Source organism: Thalassophryne amazonica, chromosome 6, assembly GCF_902500255.1.
Source record: "Thalassophryne amazonica chromosome 6, fThaAma1.1, whole genome shotgun sequence".
NCBI classification, from domain to species: Eukaryota; Metazoa; Chordata; class Actinopteri; order Batrachoidiformes; family Batrachoididae; genus Thalassophryne; species Thalassophryne amazonica.
The window spans coordinates 61,010,858-61,029,584 of record NC_047108.1 but is presented as its reverse complement, the minus strand read 5'-3'; the positions used below and the strand labels follow the sequence as shown (position 1 = coordinate 61,029,584).

The 18,727-nt window shown below is 41.4% G+C and overlaps 1 protein-coding gene across 1 annotated transcript in view; it reads left to right on the top strand.

Moving 5' to 3' along the window:
- slc6a17 (solute carrier family 6 member 17) overlaps window positions 1–18,727 on the top strand; it is a 67,513-nt gene that overhangs the window by 10,167 nt on the left and 38,619 nt on the right. Inside the window, exons 2-3 of the mRNA XM_034172270.1 lie at window positions 5,684–5,841; window positions 11,518–11,644. Coding sequence (XP_034028161.1) covers window positions 5,684–5,841; window positions 11,518–11,644 — 285 coding nt within the window. The remainder of the gene's footprint in view (window positions 1–5,683; window positions 5,842–11,517; window positions 11,645–18,727) is intronic.

Below are 18,727 nucleotides of genomic sequence, written 5' to 3'. Positions count from 1 at the left end.
TATCATATTAAAGTTCATGCCAATCAGCGCACACAGTGAGTGGAATCAGGCGAGACTGAATGTATATGCGCGCGCAAACACACAGCAGACAACAGCAGGATTTATGACAGATGAGGGAGTAAGTTGCTGCACCTTGCACAGCTGTATGACTCCGTATGAAATATAGTTTATTATTTATACAACAGTGTACGTAGCAACACCTGTTATGAATGTTTATGTTTTCTTTTTTTTACCGTCCTCTCATGGATCATGTTGCTGTCTGCTGTGTGCGCGCGCGCACATATACGTTCAGTCTCCCACACCTGATTTCACTCACTGTGCGCGCTGATAGACATGAAATAAATTTTTTAAAGAAAAACAAGCTTCCGACGTGTGGTTTTTGAACGTACAATGTGAGCAGTCAGATCGCATCAGAGCATCGGGCCTTACAGTGTGAGAACATGAATCGTGCGCTCTGAACTTTTAAACCCTGCGGTTTTGTCGCATAGTTTGAGCTGGAACCAAGTACAATGATTGAAAATATCGTACAGTGTATGCCCAGCCTAAGTTCGTCTTCGTTCATGCAGCATGCTGCGTCTGTGATCACTGAGCACTCTTTTTAATGTTGAGAAAGAGTTCTTGCACTAACTGGACTTGACGAATCCCAGGAACTCCAGCTCTGACACTGCTTGAATAAATCGAGCATGCTTTAATTCGTCCACCTTGCCATAACTGCTGGACTCAGGATCCTTGCCCTCTGCCGCACTGACGAGCGCAACCCTCAACCTATCAAATCACTTGAACACAGACACACGCCATATCCGTTTGTTTTAAAATTAATTACTTTAGTTAATTAATTTGGTTTATTTGTTAAATACGTGATATTATTGAATAACTAATATTTTGCTATATTTTCCAGTATTTCTTTTTCTTTCTTTTTTATTTTTATTTTTTGATAACTCTCACATCCGAGGGGGTGGGGTTGATGACATGAGAGGGCGTCGCCCCAAACGCCCCCTCGTGGCGCAGGGTCCGGGAACTTAGATGAATTTCACAGTGAGTACGACAGTGATTGTCTGCATTCTGTTGTCGTGCCAACAGTGCGACTGGCCACACATTTTCTATGTGCCGTGCGAGCGGTGTTAGATGTTTGTGCGTGACACCTGTAATTTGGCTGACACCTGCTGCGAGAGGGTGCGATGGGTTCATACAGCGCACACTCTGTCATTGAGTTGCTGGTGTGCGTAAATTGTTGTAGCAACAGGTGTACCAGGAATATGAGGCAGGGACGATTTCACAAGGTTTGCTCATGATTACACACGATTCCTGCATCATGTGCACTAAGTGTGCACTTTTTCCAAACTTCACACTATGTATATATTATATTATAAACCTCCAGGGAAGGTTTCTGGGAATACTGACAGTTAAGTTTTAAAATTTCTTTCGTAAGGTTTTTTGTCTCGCTCTCCTGGACCTGAAATAATTTGGCTTCCAAGATAAAACTTTAGAGTTTCCCATAATAAAGTATTCAAGATGGCATCAGATTTATTAGTAATTAAAAAGTAGAAGATGAAATATACTCTAAGAAGGTAGAGTCAGTGAATAGTAAGGGGTTTAACCTTCAAGGAGGTCGAGCTGTATGGTGAGGTGACAAGGCAATATCAAGAGCCAAAGGAGCATGATTTAGCAGGAATTAATCTTTTTTTTTTATTAAAGATCCATTAATAATAATAATAATAATAATAATAAAATCTATATGAGAATATGTGCAGTGAACACGTGGCTTGTAGATTATGAAATCTCCAAGGATTATTTTGGGTCATAAAATCTGAAAAAGATTTGGACATAGCAGAGGGGTTTTTTATGCTGGAGGCAGAGCTATCAAGTACAGGATTAATAACACAATTTAGATCACCACCAAAAATTAAAAGGCATGTATTTGAGTCAGGGATCAACTCCAAAAGGTTATCAGCAAACTGGGCATTATCAACATTTGGAGCATAGACATTCACCAGAACAAAGGGGTTGTTCAGGATCATCCCTAAAATAATTAAATAGCTTCCATTTGTTTCAGTCATTATTTTAGAAAATGAGAAATGGCCTATCCACAGCATTTTAAGCCTGTTGTAATCTTTAATATGTAAATGAGTTTCCAGGAGAAAAATCACATCTGTTGTAAGATGTTTCAAATGGGTGAAAACTCTAGAGTTTACAGGACCATTTATGCACTTCACATTCCAGGATAAAGTTTTTTTTTTTTTTTTTGTATCATCCCCCTTGCAGTTGTCCTGAATGGGGGGAAATTAGCTGCTGAGACCAGCACTGTTTTTTGTACCAGGCTGTAAACATGTTTGTTTCTCCTCTGAAGTTGGGCATTTTAACATGGCTGTCTATGGGTAATGACTTGTTTTGGAGCCAGCCTCAAGCAGCCACTTAAGGAACTGCAAGATCTGTCACTTCCACATTGGCTTCATTTTTAGGACAGGAGGCTGGGGTGTGCATTTGACTCTTTGTCTAGTTTATTTGTGTGGTATCACATTTGTGTTATGATGACTTCTCATGTAGGAAGTGGTAGATTAAACAATGATATCCTGGGTTTTCAGACACTTGTGAGTCTTATTTTGTATGGGAGGTGTGTGTATCTTGAGATTATTAAACAATAAAATAAAAGTGAGTGTGTCTGTGTGTATGTTTGTCGTACTGAGTGTGTATGTGTGTTGCCTCAGTGCTCTGTGCTGCATTCTCGTCTGGCCTTGCCTCATTGATGGAGACGAACTGCTCTCTGTCAGGGTGAAACAATTTCGTTTTGCGCTGAAGAAGAATCAGACTTGCTTGTTTTAGCAGCAGTTTAATGAATCATAAATTAATCTATCTGACGATTCAAACTGTTCAATTTAAAGCTTCCAAAAAGTAGATTTATTACAGATATATTCACCAATAATAACTAAAATTATATGACCTGAAGGGAATCTAATACGGAACAGAATGCCACTTGTTTTCCTGGCGTATAAAATGAGCACAGTCTCTGATTGGACAGTATCTTCAAAGTTGTAGCTGGTCCTGTTGCACTGCAGAACAGACATCAAATACGCCTGCTGCATATTTCAGCAGTGCATTACTTTACACCTTCAGATGAACAGAACATATTTTCCTCTCTAATCCTGCAGCAATGCTGCAGTTATACTTAGGAGCTTTAATGCTTTGGAGCAGGCTGGCAACGTCTCATTCCTCTTTGTGTTCTGTGTCAGTATAATGCCGCCTGCTACCTTCATGTTTGTTGTGTTCCTACAAGTATAACTGAATTCTACTGTATATATCATATTTTCCACAGTGTATATATTACTAGTTTTGGGAGGTCCTGCAGCTTGTTCTCTGGTGCAACTTACATACTGACAAAATCTTGTACTCATAAATAATTCTGATAATTATAATAATTATTATAATAATTATTTATATAGGGCTTTCCCAGAAATCAAAGCACTAAACAAAACAAACTCAAATAAGAAAGAATAAATGTCAATAATAAAAGTACACTACAACCATGGGCGCAATTTGGTGGGGGATAGGAGGGACATGCCCCCCCCCACCTTTTCAACAAAGGGGGGACAGAATATGGTATGTCCCCCCACCTTCTAACATATATGTGTGTACTTGAAACATGCTATGTCAGTCTCATGTGCAAACCATGTCAGAATAGTATCTTTGTTTCTGTAAGTTTGTATTTTTAGCAGCATTGACTTGTTTACAACACCTGTTTCTTGTTTGTCACATTCGGAATTTTCTGGGACTGCATTTGCCCAGATTTGAAACCAAAAATAGTTGCCTCTAGGGACTAGTGTCTACACATAAGTATCAATGGATCATATGCTAATTTACTAAATTCTGAAAGTTAGAAAAGGAAATTAGAAAAGCTCTCTGGGACCTCAGAAAGCCCATCTGCAATTATTGCTTGAGCCCCAAAATCAGTCTATGCAAGCGAAATTATGTTCAGTATGAGTGTTGTCATTAGTGCCACTTCGAAAATTAAATTTATGATAACTAGTTTATCCTAAACTTATGATCTGTTGTTTTTTCAAACTTATGCAAAAACAAATCTTGGGGAAAAAAAAATACAGTATGCGATAGTTAATAATTATTAAGAGCCTGTTCTTTCATATTTATGAATACATTTTACCACATTGCAGTTGTTTTTTTTAATGAAAACTCAACCTATCATTCTTTTTGAGTTCTACACATGTGGTGATACGTTATTTACACCAGAATGTTAATAAAATCAATGCTGGCTATTCTCAGAATAAAGTACTTATATCCACAGTTTCAAATTGTATAAGTCAAATGGTGTCTACTTTATGGTCTTCTCAAAACATTAAAATTACTGTTCTGGATGCTCAGAATGCATCTGAGCCTATCTAGAAACCTGCGGGCCTCACACTTTGTCCCCCCCAATTTCTAGTTCTAAATTGCGCCCTTGACTACAACAGTGCTCAAAAATCCTAAATTGAAAAAATGACAATACAGAAAAAGGTACACATTCCACTCAGGTGCAACTTATATGTTTTTATATCTTTAACTGGCATTTTTTCAAGAGATGCTATATTTATGCTGTGGCAGGACTCATACTCTAGAAAATAGTTTTTGGAATATGCAGCAAGCAATAAAGGGATGTTTATAATACTGACACCCTAAACTGTTTCTGCACACTAAAGTGTATACTTTCTCAGATGGCAATGTTGTTAGTTTCAGGATTTTGAGTTTTCATCTTTGTTATCACTGTAATTTTCAGCCTTGATTGCTTGATTTAGATAGGTAGTTAGAGCTTGCTGGTACTGTTGTAGAGACAAACCCACTCACTGACCCACTCATCTAGTCATCCACATTTTTGCTGTACAAGTATTACACCATGAATGGTTGCCACACTGCAGTGAATGACAGTTGCGTCACTTTTAAATTATATAGACACTATCATGAAAACCGGTATGATATGTCAAAAAAAAAAAAAATGAGACTGCGTCCAACACCTGTGTTTTTCCACTGTGCTTGTATCTGGTGTGTGCAACTCAGAAGAGACATCAGGTCTGTGGGAGTGAACCACAACGCAGGAGTCAGTAATAACAGTGCAGATGATAAAGCCACTGTGTGTTCTGTTCTCTTTCCTTTGTCTATTCTAATAGCACTCACAATTTTATGGCAACTTTGATCCAACAAAACATTACAATCATTTATTTATTTTTTCAGATGCAGGCTGCTTTTTTCAGCCTGCCCCTCCAGCTTTGGCTGATCTTGCCACTGGTGTGACTTGTTACTGACTTCCTGCTGCTCTCTGTTCTTCCCTCTAAACAGTCATGAATAAAAGCTCGATGTGGCAGAGGGAAGAGCTGAGACTCGAGCCCAAAAACAGAAACTGACAAAGACAATCTGAATGCTTCCTTTCTGCATTGATTGTATCTTTCACCCATATCACTATCGATAGATCATTATATCAGTATGGATGTCTCAATTTACAGCAAACAAGCATGTAATCATTCAGAAAAACACAGTTTGTATTTTTGCATTCTGCAGTCCCGTGTAGCAAATCAGGGCCCCCATGGGTGGTACAGGGCTGCTGAAGTTGGTGCGTGAGCTGAGATGATACTATTCTGGGTCCCACTGTACTGCAGGGTGTACTGGAAGATTATAATGATTCTTTGTTTTCTCCCACCTGCAGGTGCATATTTAGTGCCGTACTTCATTCTGCTCCTCATCATTGGCATCCCGTTGTTCTTCTTGGAGCTGGCGGTGGGCCAACGGATCAGGCGTGGCAGCATTGGCGTGTGGAACTATGTATATCCACAGCTGGGAGGCATCGGAGTATCAAGTCTGATGGTGAGCACATTAAGTCTTTTCAATCATTTGGCACAAAGCAACACAAAGTAGTTGTGATTTTTGCACCTAGCATATTGATATTGTCACCAGAAGGCATCCGAATCTTTGACCAACGAAAACCTCATCTGAAGTTTACCACCGTGAAAGAGTGCAATCATCAGAAGTGCCTTATATAGGTGCCTTCACAATGTGTGTACAATCTGCCTACCTGCATGTCATCACCGGTCACCTGCAGGGGTGTGATATTAACATGATGGCATATTATGCTCACTGCTGGGAATGTGAAGGAAAGAGGGGAAGGAGGGAGTAAATAAACTCATATTTTATGAGAGAGCTGCCCCCCCCAGCTCAGACAGGGGAAGTGTAAAATACATGAAAGTGAACTGAAAACAACCATTAAGAAAATAAGAGTAAACACACATATCAAGAAAACCTTCACTTTGCTGCTGCAATGTTTCACCTCAGCTAGCTTAGGTGGCTACTGTGTGCTTTGACAGTTTGTGCTAATCCTTTAACAAGCCACCCATTTATAGTCTGCTTATAATACTGTCAAGCATGGCTGGGACCCCATCACCCTTTGGTCGCATTAGCTACAAGAAACAGAAGCAAAGGGACTCGCTGCTATTCATTTTCAATCAGAGTGGGTATTTTACAGTGACAAAAGACAAGTGATTGCAGTTTTGCCAGCTAGGCAGCGCCAAAACAGATGAGGTGCCTATGACATGTAAATGATGAGTGATGCAACACAGTGGCTTGTCAGTCCAACTGTGACATACATTGGTTAGTTGTTGGTTATATTTGTAGTTATTACAATAAAGTTCATGTTTAAACTCTAAAATAATATGTATGTGTCACAGACATGAACGAGCAAAGCTCTTCAGCATCTCACCATGTCATTGAGGTCCTTCAGACTGTTTTTGAGCAAATGCTTCAGGGGAGCATTAGCATGGCTAAAACCAAAGACCCCACATTTTTAAACTTTTTTCTTTTTTTGCCTTTTAGCTTCTGTGACACCCCCCCCCCCCCCCCCCCCAGACCCCTTGCATTTTTCTTTTTTGCCTTTCAGCTTCTGGGGGGGCTCCACCCTACAGACGCCCCTAATTACAGCCCTGTTAATCCCCTTCCACTTTAAGCATTTTTTTTAATGTAGATGTAAATTAATATTCAAAGTTTTCAGCTAGTTGACAACAGGGCTGTACAATATGACTAAATTGCCATATCTCAATATTGTCATATCAATATAATATACGATATGACTATGATTTGACACAAAGTGCAGCAACAGTGAAAATTAAACATTCTTTAACAAAACAGGAATAATACCACACTCATTTTACACTCATCATAAGGTTAGGATACTGTGCCCTCCAAAAGTATTGGAACACTTGGAATTTCACACATTTTAATTTGTTTATGCCATTTCAAATACAAGAAATACAAAAAAATATAAAGAATAAAATGTTCTAAAATTATCTTCCTCAAACTCAAACTGAAAGCAAATCTCTAAAACTTGATAAAACCTGTAAAAAATAATCAGTTGTATTGCCAGTTTTCTTCAGATGTCAGGGGATGGAAACATGAACATTTCCAAGTCACGGAATATGTCTTGGACTTTATTTACATCAATTATGAAGAAATACAAAAGTTTCTTTCACCAAAACATCAAGTCGAGGCTTTCATCTCAAATCTACTTTCTGGCAAATTGTAGCTGAACTATCAGGTCTTCTTTGTAAGAAAATTCTCCTCTACACCACTTCATCAGGAAGCTGGATTTTATATTTTTAATTTATATCAAGTTGTAGAGATTTGTTTTCAGTTTGAGTTTAAGGAAGATAACTTTAGATTTATTTATCTAAACTTGTGCCACTCAGACAGTAAAATTAAGAGGTTATTTAATCAACAGTTGCCTGCTCGTTTAAAAATCACTGAAAAAATTTGTATATATAAAACAACCCGAATTAAAGGAGAAATGCCACTTTTCTCCCACTGGGGAGAAGATTAATTGTGCATGAATTGAGTATACACATTACGGGCATTCATTGTCATCCGCAACAAAATTGGCCAAAAATATATGACGAACAATCACGGATATATAACGCATGTAATTGAGAATGCATGGTGCACTGGGGCAGCAACAGCGCTTTTAATGCGCGTGTGCAGCATCTGCATTGCAGTCATAACAGAAGCGCACTTGGGCCTGTCGGCATCACTGTTCACACCAACACCACAGCCTCTGGACCAATTGCTGGACTTGGACACGTTGATTGATATGTTGTTGGATGGCAGCATCTATCACACTACGTCTTTGGGGATCCATAGCTACATCTGTACGTCCCCACAGCTGGACTGGCAATGAATGGCAAGTATGTCGATTTCTGTTTGTTATGCATTTGCAAATTGTCCGCAAATCAGATGCAAAGCAGACGTAATACAAACACTATATTCGTGGCCAGTCTGTATGCATTCACCACAACTTATTTTAGTTCATGATGTGGATGTGATAGGCACGCTATATATCCATTTTACACACTGTCCCAGTCCGCTGCCAAGCCGCAATACCCAATCAGTTGCGGATATCAGCGGATAACAACGGCTATACAGCATATAGATTGTGTATGTATTGAGTATGTAAGGCGGATGTCATCCACAATCAAAACTTTGTGCAGGTTAAAAATCCTGGCAACGGATAAACATGTCTCTGCGAATACTTGCGGACGTGTGTGGATGTCAGTCAACTCATACAAGCATGTTTCACGGATATTGTGGATGTTTAGCGAATATGAACCAATTCTTTGCGCAATTCATACGCAAATCTTCCTAAAACCCAGCGGGACCGGGCCCTAAGGTGGATTAGAACGTTTTGTGGTACACAGCACAAACTACTGGACAGGAGGAACCTAGCAGTCAAATACGACTCACTGATTTCAAAAACCAGTTCTTTTCAACCAAACGTGAGGTGCCACGACATGTCAATCATCTGTGTCCAATCAGATTTCAGGGGAGTCCAGTGTAACCCTGGCCTCTGCTCTAGCTCCACCCATGCCAGGAAGTGTTCAACATTTGACATTTCCTGTTTCACTGTGGACTCAAAATTTGGCACTTCCTGTTTCAGTGTGAACTTGTCAGTGAGTTCCCGCGAGATTCCGTGAGATCTTGTCTGTCAATCCAGGAAGTGTTTGACATTTCCTGTTTCACTGTAGACTCAAAATTTGGCACTTCCTGTTTGGGACTCCCTGTACCACGAGCGAGTTTTGTGCCGCTGCACATCACTTCGCTCGTATCAAGCCACAATTACATTTCTTTGTCATGAGGAGTTGGTAGTGAAATGTGAGAAGTCATTGCCATTTTTTATGTACATGATCAGATATATCAGTATTGTATTTTTTTTGCTGCCTAATCTCGGCATTCTATCAGTCCCTCAAAAATCCATATCAGTCAGCCTTTACTGAAAGCCACACCTGCTCCTAATCCATCATTAAGTCATCGTCCACTCACCATCTGGCAGCTGGTTGACATGTCTATGGGACATTACATATGCAAAAAAAAAAGAAAAAAGTTGCCTTTTCGATTCAACAGATGCTTCAAAGGGGGTTTCCTCATTAAATGCCTGTTTAATTTGGTGAGGTACAAAATGATAATGTTTAGTATTTTTGAGTTATCGTGTCAACAATCCGACAGGAATGAACTTGTTTATTTGTATATCTATCTGACTTCAGCTTTCCGTGAGACTTAAAGATGACACTATTTTGCAGACACATGGACACAATTGGTGGTCCGAATGGAATATGAGCTCCTGAAAGTTGCTGGTACTCTGGATATCATCCAGCGGAGTTAGAGAGCACGGCTTGATGTAAATTCCAGGCTGCGGTTAAGGAGCTTAGAAAGCTGGCTGTGATGCCCTGTAAGAGGGCAAGGACACATTTATTACAGGAATCTATGGTCTAGCAACCCTTGGCCTGCTTACACCTCATCCCACCACAGTCATGCCAGGTGAAGACTGTCTTAACAGATGTCTTGACTGTACAGTCATTGGACTGCCTACTTTGAGACCCATTATAAGGCTGATCCTCCTGCTGGTATGCTAGACATCTTCAGTGCCAGACTTCTGGCGACCCAACCTAAGGTGAGAACTGGATGTCTTTAGGACTAAGTCCATCTTCTGTACCGCAGGGATGAGTTTGTGTCAAAAGCCTCAGGTGAGGCATTATTACTTGTGCAGTGAGGGAACATCAGCAACAATATTTTGGCCATGTGGCAGACTTTTCAGTATATCATCCAGCAAGAGGTTTCCTCACTTTTGAGGACCTCAGCAACTTGAACAGCCAAGGGGGCACCCGTGTTTCACCGGGCTGCAGAAGATAGATGGTTACTTTCGAGAGGTGGAGATGGACCTGTTGTCTGCCTAGGTAGTTGGCAACCAGGACGCAAGCATCTATCTATCTATCTATCTATCTATCTATCTATCTATCTATCTATCTATCTATCTATCTATCTATCTATCTATCTATCTATCTATCTATCTATCTAGTCACTCAATGCATTGAGAATACTTTTAAGGGTAAGGTTACTTAAGGGTGCTTTTCCAAAGGCTATGAATAAACCAACGCAGAAGACTTACAGCAATCAAAGGGACATTTTTAGATAACACAAAGTCTTTGCCTCATTGTCTATTACATCCGCCAAGGATGTAATACAATCATTGGCGTTTATTTAGGTATTTGTTACCAGGATTGCGTCAAAACTACTGCACTGATTTTGACATTTTCACCACAGATAGACATTAGACCAAGGAAGGCTCCACTAAATTTTGGAGGTGATCCAGATCCAGATTCTGGATCAAGATTTCACTTTATATAGGCTTTGAAGGATCATGTCAAAACTACTTCCCGGATTCTCACCAAATTTGCACGACAGACAGATATTAGGGCATGGGAGACTCCACTGTATTTTGGAGGTGATCTGGATCTGGACTGGTGGACATCAGAAATCTCGGATTGCTCTTGTTGATGTTAAATTGTAAAATAGTTATTTATGGAAAAAACAATCATAAAGATTTTAATTATACAACCTTTACAAGATCTAGAATGTCACACTGCATTATCAGAACTACTTTATCCTGATTAGTTTGGAAGAAGTTCAGTTTTACATGACTGGTGCTGGTGCAGTGACGCCTGCTCGTACTGTATTTTTCTTGGTTTTATAGAGAGCGACATGCAGCTACCAGCTGTCACTCTCCTAATGTGTCTCTATGATCTGCAACAGAGGTGACCTACTGTGGCCCCATCCCATCAGCATCATTGGCCTAAAATCTTGTCAGGCAGTGGCCGAGTTAGGCAATCAGTGATCTCCCATCAGTCATTCTGTTAGTGATTTCATCAATCTGCCATAAAAAGAGATGCTGTTAGAGGCCTGGCCTGTATGTGGTATTGGGAAATTCAGGAACTATAAATATCACCTCCTCAATTGAGGAGCCAGCCTCTCCTGCTGAGAGGAAACAACTCAATAATTCATATGCACTCAGACGTAAGCTGTGTGCTCAGTGCCTGCACCCTGATGAGAAATTCATCTTAACAAATTTAACACCGCTTCTGTGCTGCTTTGTGTTTGTATATCAATTTGTGTGGTGCGATGGGGACTGTTTTCCGCAGCACTAATAATATTGATGTCTCCCTGCAGGTGTGCGGATTCGTGGGCCTCTATTATAATGTGATTATCGGTTGGAGCATCTTTTATTTCTTCCAGTCTTTTCAGTATCCACTGCCTTGGGCTGAATGTCCCATCTTGAGAAATGGAAGCCAAGCCAGTAAGTTCACAATGAAATACTCTGCAATGTGACAGAAAGGTTAAAAATTAAAATCAAATCTTCCATTTTCTTTAATGCTGGTATAACAAAGGCAAGCCCATGTTTCCATCAATTAGCTATACAGCTGCATACTTACATAGAGCAGGTAGCTGAGTGGATAAGGAGCTGGCCTGGCAATAGACGTGGCTTTAATTCCTGCCCATGCCACCTGTCTGTGTCCTTGGACAAGACACTTAATCTATATTGTCTCAGTCCACCCAGCTGTCAATTAGCCTCGGCTGGGTAAGTAACCTGAGCCAGATTGGTATCCTGTCCAGGGGGAGCTGTAGACTCTTGTCACCTTGATGCTACGGAATCTTGAGATGACCATCGGACCTGAGGGCCAATATAGTAGTTACTGCTTGTATTGCAGAGGTGGGAGTAAGTCACTGTCAAGTCATTCTCAAGTCATCAATCTGCAAGTCCCAAGTCAAGTCTCAAGTCAGCGGCCAAACACTTGGTTGTCATGACTTGAGACTTGCTGATTCATGACTTGAAAGTGACTTGATGGTGACTTATGGCCAGATTTTGGGGAATGGAGTAACTCGCTGTTTACTCCAATTGTTGTCACACTACATCAACATGGCGACTTTGTCTACTAAAGGCCATATTTAAGAAATGCTAACCATGCTTGATATATGCAGCTACGTTAATGCTAATAGTAAGCATTAACCAGGGTTAGCCTCAAACATGGAAATCTAGTCATTTCTGGATAGTTTTCTTCATTATTTGCAACTCTTCAGTAATTCCTTTTTTAACATGTTCCTCTGACTTTTTGGTGTATGTGTTATTTGATGGGTATCCCCATTTGATCATTCTTCTAGTGTTTTGGTGTAAAGCTTGCTCTTTCTCACCATGCCCTCAAACTCTTCAGTGAAACTTAGGCTAAACCCAAATTCTAAACATTACACCAGTAAACACACTTCTACTTTTTCATTGCAGTTTCTCCAGATTCTGAGTGGCTCTATATTGTCAGGTCGTTGCTTCTCCACACTGAAGTCGAAAAATGCATGCCCTCTCTCGGTGCCCACCTTATTTTCAGAAGGCCCATTAGTCAGAAGGCCGGTTTCGCTGACCGAACGCTCCCCTCTAAAAATCGGTCTGCCCTGCCTTCACTGCGCATGCGTCTGAGAATGAGAGTCTGAGTCCGAGTCTCTACACCCAAAGCGATCAAAGGGAATAATGTGATTATTAACCATCAGATGACAAAGTAAAACCTCTTTAATCATTCTAAAGTCAGTTAAGCAGAAACGAGGTGAGAATCAGTGACTACGTTTACATGCAGCCAATAACCCTTTCATAACCCTTTCATAACCGGAATATTAGCAATAACCCGGTTGTGCACGGCCATGTAAACACCCGCAAAAACCCGAATATGCTCATATTCCGGTTTTTAAAAATCCAAATAAGACTCCTGGGTTACTCCTTTTCTAACCAGAATATCAGGTCATATGAGGTCTATTAGAAAAGTATCCGACCTTATTATTTTTTTTCAAAAACCATATGGATTTGAATCATGTGTGATTACATCAGACATGCTTGAACCCTCGTGGGCATGCAAGAGTTTTTTCACGCCTCTCGGTTACGTCATTCGCCTGTGGACAGTCTTTGAGTGAGGAGTCGCCCACCCTCTCGTCGATTTTTTTCATGGTTTAGGAATGGCTCAGAGACTGCTGCTTTGTTTGATCAAACTTTTTTCAAAACTGTAAGGCACAACTGAGTGGACACCATTCGATAAATTCAGTTGGTTTTCGGTAAAAATTTTAACGGCTGATGAGAGATTTTGGTCTGGTAGTGTCACCGTAAGGACGGCCCACGGTGCCTGACGGCGATCTGCGCTTCGAGGCGGCAGCGTCTCGCCATTTCAAGTTGAAAACTTTCACATTTCAGGCTCTGTTGACCCAGTAAGTCGTCAGAGAACAGAGAACTTTCAGAAGAAGTCGGCATGAGGAGTTTATTCGGACATTCCATTGTTAACGGACATTTTGTAATGAAAGAACGTGCGGGCAGAGTCGCATGTCGGGCCGGACCCGACCGCTGGGGGTCGCGACAGGAAAAACACCTCCATTGGAAACCTTAATGGGCAAGTTGGAACATGCCCAAGCTGTTAAACAATTTCTCAGTTACTCACTTGTTGAAAGCCATCAAAAGTCGCACAACCCACCGGACACCACAGAAGCAGATGTAAACAGCGCATTGTGTTCTGCGTCCTTATCAGGCGGGCCAGTCGCTGGCACCGGTCGGCATATCACCGCGATTGCTCTCACTGCCTCCAATGCGCTTACCGTGTCTGCGGGCTCGGTAAACGCCGCAGCGGGCCACTCACACCGCCCCCCTCTCTGCTGTGCGGACCTGTGCCAAATCTGGCAACAGGTCCAGAAACTGCACTCGCTGCTTTGATGCGGCGGCAGCCCGCAGGAGAGAAAAGTGAGAAAAATGTTAATGCCTGTTTGAGAAAAGTGTGTAGTGAGGGGTTTTACATGAAGCAGGATTTGCACGACCGCCAGACCAAATCAAGCACCGGTGGAAGACGTGCGTCGCTGTTTAGATGGGGATATTCCAAATGATACCAATGACCATGTATACAGGAGTAACTCTGTCTGCTTAAGCATGTAAACAGGTTATTCCTAATGATTCAGAAACCGGAATATTGACCTTAACCCGAATATTAACGGCATGTAAACGTAGTCAGTGAATCGCTACTGACTCTCTGAAATGACGTATGTGCATCAGCACGTCAGAGTCAGACGTGCTGCCGTGGTGGTCTGATCGCTTCCCCATCTTTTATTATGAAATAATGCTGAATTTATGTGGAAAATGTTGTACAAAAGCTTCAGATATCTGTCGCTGAGACAGATGGCAGGAGTAAAGTTTTAAGCAGAAACAAGGTGATAATCAGTGAATTGCTGGTGACGCTCAGAAATTATGCTGCTGTGGTCCAAAATGATGCTTGCGCAGTGAAGGCAGGGCGGACCGATTTCTAGGGGGGACTATTCAGTCGGGATCACCGGTAGTTAGAAAATCATTTAGGTTTCAGTAGAAAAACCTTTGAACAATAACAGTGAATAGCAGAAAATGTCTTCAGCTTTATTTAAAATATAATTCAAAAATAAAATAAAAGCCAGCGCAAAAGAATACTATGCATATGAACATTTTTAAAGATTTTCAACCTACCATCCCTGGTTCTCATGACCAGGCACCTAAGTGGCTCTACTCTACTCTTTTCTACTCTCCTATTTTACTCTTCCTTTTTAGATATTTAGATATACCTTTATATACTAGCATAGTTCCACCTTAGAATTTGAATATAATATATAAGATATACCTTACTGGGCAGCACGGTGGCTTAGTGGTTAGCACTGTTGCCTCACAGCGAGAAGGTCGTGGGTTCAATTCCTGTGGCCTTTCTGTGTGGAGTTTGCATGTTCTCCCCGTGTTTGCGTGGGTTTCCTCCGGGTGCTCTGGTTTTCTTCCACATTCAAAAGACATGCAGGTTAGGTGGACTGGACTCTATAAATTGTCCGTCTGTGTGTGTGTGGGTGTGCCTGTGTTTGTTTGTCTGTTTGTGGCCCTGCGACAGACTGGCGTCCTGTCCTGGGTGTACCCCGCCTCGCGCTCTGTGGCTGCTGGGATAGGCTCCAGCCCCCCGCAACCCTTAATTGGACTAAGCGGTAGAAGATGAATGAATGAATGAATATACCTTACTGAATTTTTAGGTAATTATCTCAACATTGCAAGCAGAGGAACTGTACAGAAGTCTGCAAACAAACCATGCACAACAGCTACAGAGTTTTAGGATTTTGGAACAAAACACATTTTCTAAGTACCGGGCCTTCTGAAAACAGGACAGACCCCCCCCCCCCCCCCCCCCCATTTTTATTTTTGTCAAAACTGTGCAAAGCAGGTTAAAATTGCTGAAGGATGTTTGTGCTTTGGTGGAAATGCCCAAACAGAGATTGTGCCGTAAGAGCCTTAAAGAAGGGCTTTGTATTATGGGAAGACTATGTTCTTCCACATTCCAGCAGAAGGAGAAACACTCAGAGTAAAGCTGCAGAATACGCCTTTGCATTGAAGGATCTTGCTAGCTGTGACTGTGGAGTCTAGCAGCAGTGCATTTCCAGTCTTAAAATGAATGCTTGTGCTGCCATCATAACTGGGACAACCCTCATTTAGTTCATTTCCCTCATAGAACTAGGCATATTCATTGGGGGAGAAAAATATGCACAACATGCGGCAAAGATTTTATATTTCCCCACAAGATGTTACCTTGTAGGATTTTTGTATTAGGGCAGCACACTGGCTTAGTGGTTTGCACTGTTGCCTCACAGCGAGGCAGCCCCAGATTCACTCACCACCTGGTCATTTCTGTGTGTAGTTTGAATGTTCTTACTGTGTTTATACAGTTGTATGTAAATGTTTGGGCACCCCTTTATAAATCATTGGTTGTTTGGATCAGCAATTTCAGTTAAATATATCATATAGCAGACAAACATACTGATATTTGAGAAGTTAAATGAAGTTTATAGGATTTACAGAAAGTGTGCAATAATTCTTTAAACAAAATTAGGCAGGTGGATAAATTTGGGCACCCCAACAGAAAAAATACATTAGTATTTAGTAGATCCTCCTTTTGCAGCAATAACGGCCTCTAAACACTTCCTAAAGCTTCCAGTGAGAGTCTGGATTCTGGTTGAAGGTATTTTGGACCATTCTTCTTTACAAAACATCCCCAGGTCAGTCAGGTTTGTTGGTTTCTGAGCATGGACAGCCCACTTAAAATCACACCACAGATTCTCAATAATATTCAGGTCTGGGAACTGAGATGGTCATTCCAGAACATTGTACTTGTTCCTCTGCATGAATGCCTTAGCAGATTTTGAGCAGTGTTTAGGGTCGTTGTCTTGTTGAAAGATCCAGCCCCGGCGCAATTTCAACTTTGTCACTGATCCCTGAACATTGTTCTCAAGAATCTGCTGATATTGGCTGGAATCCATGTGACCCTCAGCTTTAACAAGATTCCTAGTACCTGCACTGGCCACACAGCCATACAGCATGATGGAACCACTTCCAAATTTTACTGTAGGTAGCAAGAGTTTTTCTTGGAATCCTGTGTTCTTTTTCAGCCATGCATACCGCCCCTTATTATGTCCAAATAACTCAGTTTTAGTTTCATCAGTCCACAGCACCTTATTCCAAAATTAAGCTGGCTTGTCCAAATGTGCTTTAACATACCTCAAGCAACTCTGTTTGTGGCGTGTATGCAGAAAATGCTTCCTTTGCATTACAGCATCACTGTTCCAGTCCTTAATTTCTCTAGTGGAGACCTTCTCCCTCTTAAGCAGAGACTTATAGTAGGGCAGCAGGTGCACAAAATAGTGATCCCCAGATCCAAGAGGAGGCAAGGACACAGACTTATAAGCCTCCTTAACAGACCTGTAACAAAGATCGATAGTTTTATCCCGCCTGGTAGGGCAGGTAACATACTGGTACATATTGGGGAGAGTCTTATCCAAGGACACATGATTGAAGTCACCAAGCAAGAAGATTGGAGTGTCAGGTGAGTGAGACATTAGTTTCTGCACCACATCAAAGATGGCAGAACAGGCAGAGTTGGCATTAGCTCTCGGATGTATGTAAACCACAGTGATGAAGAGCTGTGGAAATTCACGGGGCAGATAATAGGGGCGAAGTGACACTGAAAGAAGTTCTATGTCTAGCGTGCAGACGCGCTCTCTAACAGTTACAGACTTAGGGTTACAGTATCGCTCATTGATGTACAGACACACGCAACCCCCCTGAGATTTCCCCGTCACCTCTGCATCTCGGTCCAACCGGAGAGGAGCTCCAAAGCCGTCAATCCTCAGGTCAGCATTCCTGTCCCGATCCGTAAGCCACGTCTCAGTCAGTGCGATGATGCCACAGTTGCTGTAATCCTTTATATAGCGAGCACTGCTCTGTAATTCGTTCACTTTGTTCCGTATAGACTGCGAATTACCCAAAATAATAGGAGGCAGCGGAACTCGGCCAAGCCCTCATTTCTTCAGACACACGCCTCCTCTTTTTCCTCGCTTTTGTTTCCCAGCTTTGCTTCCCACCGCACCAGGTTTTACAGAGCCAGGTCGTAGTACCATCCTGGGAGTGTGCTCATTTCAAAATGAGCAAATATTTGCACAAAAACAATAAAGTTTATCAGTTTGAACATTAAATATCTTTTCTTTGTGGTGTATTCAATTGAATATAGGTTGAAGAGGATTTGCAAATCATTGTGTTCTGTTTTTATTTACATTTTACACAATGTCCCAACTTCACTGGAATTGGGGTTGTATATATATATATATATATATATATATATATATATGTGTGTGTGTGTGTGTGTGTGTATGTGTGTTTATGCCCCATAACTGTTTATGCCCCAAAATGCACTGCTTTCAGTGCAAATGCAAATGAGGCTTTACACAGAGCCGTCCTATCAGTGAGGTTGAGTAGATGTATGACTCTGTCAATAGCATCAGTACACTGAATGCCTGGCTGCTGTTGTGACAAGTGGCAGACATTCACACGTTTGAGGCAGCGTGAAGGGCATGAGCTCTCATTTTCATTACAAATCAGGAGGTCGTGTTATAATTAGCAGCTCTCAAGGAATGAGATAAACCCCAGAAATCCAGGTCAGCCAGACTCAAAGGTAAGTTCCAAAAATATGCATAAGTTTAATGTCCAAACGTGAACCAAAAATACTAGTACAGGGAGAATAACAAAGATACAATTACAAACCCGAATGAGGTGTTATGTGACAACGCAGGTTGAGGAGCGGACCTGCGTCTGACTGAACCCAGCGCTAAATAACCAGAAAGCGGTTCCAAAAACAAAACATTTATTTCTCTTTCTGTGCAATAATTGTGTACAACATAAGATATGGTTTGTCTGGCGGAGTGAAGGACGGCGCGCTCTCCAGCGCCCAAAGGGATCGAAGCCCGGCGCTTCTGGACTCAAATTCACCGCCAAACACCCCCCAGGTGGACACGACAAACTGACTCTGTGAAGGAT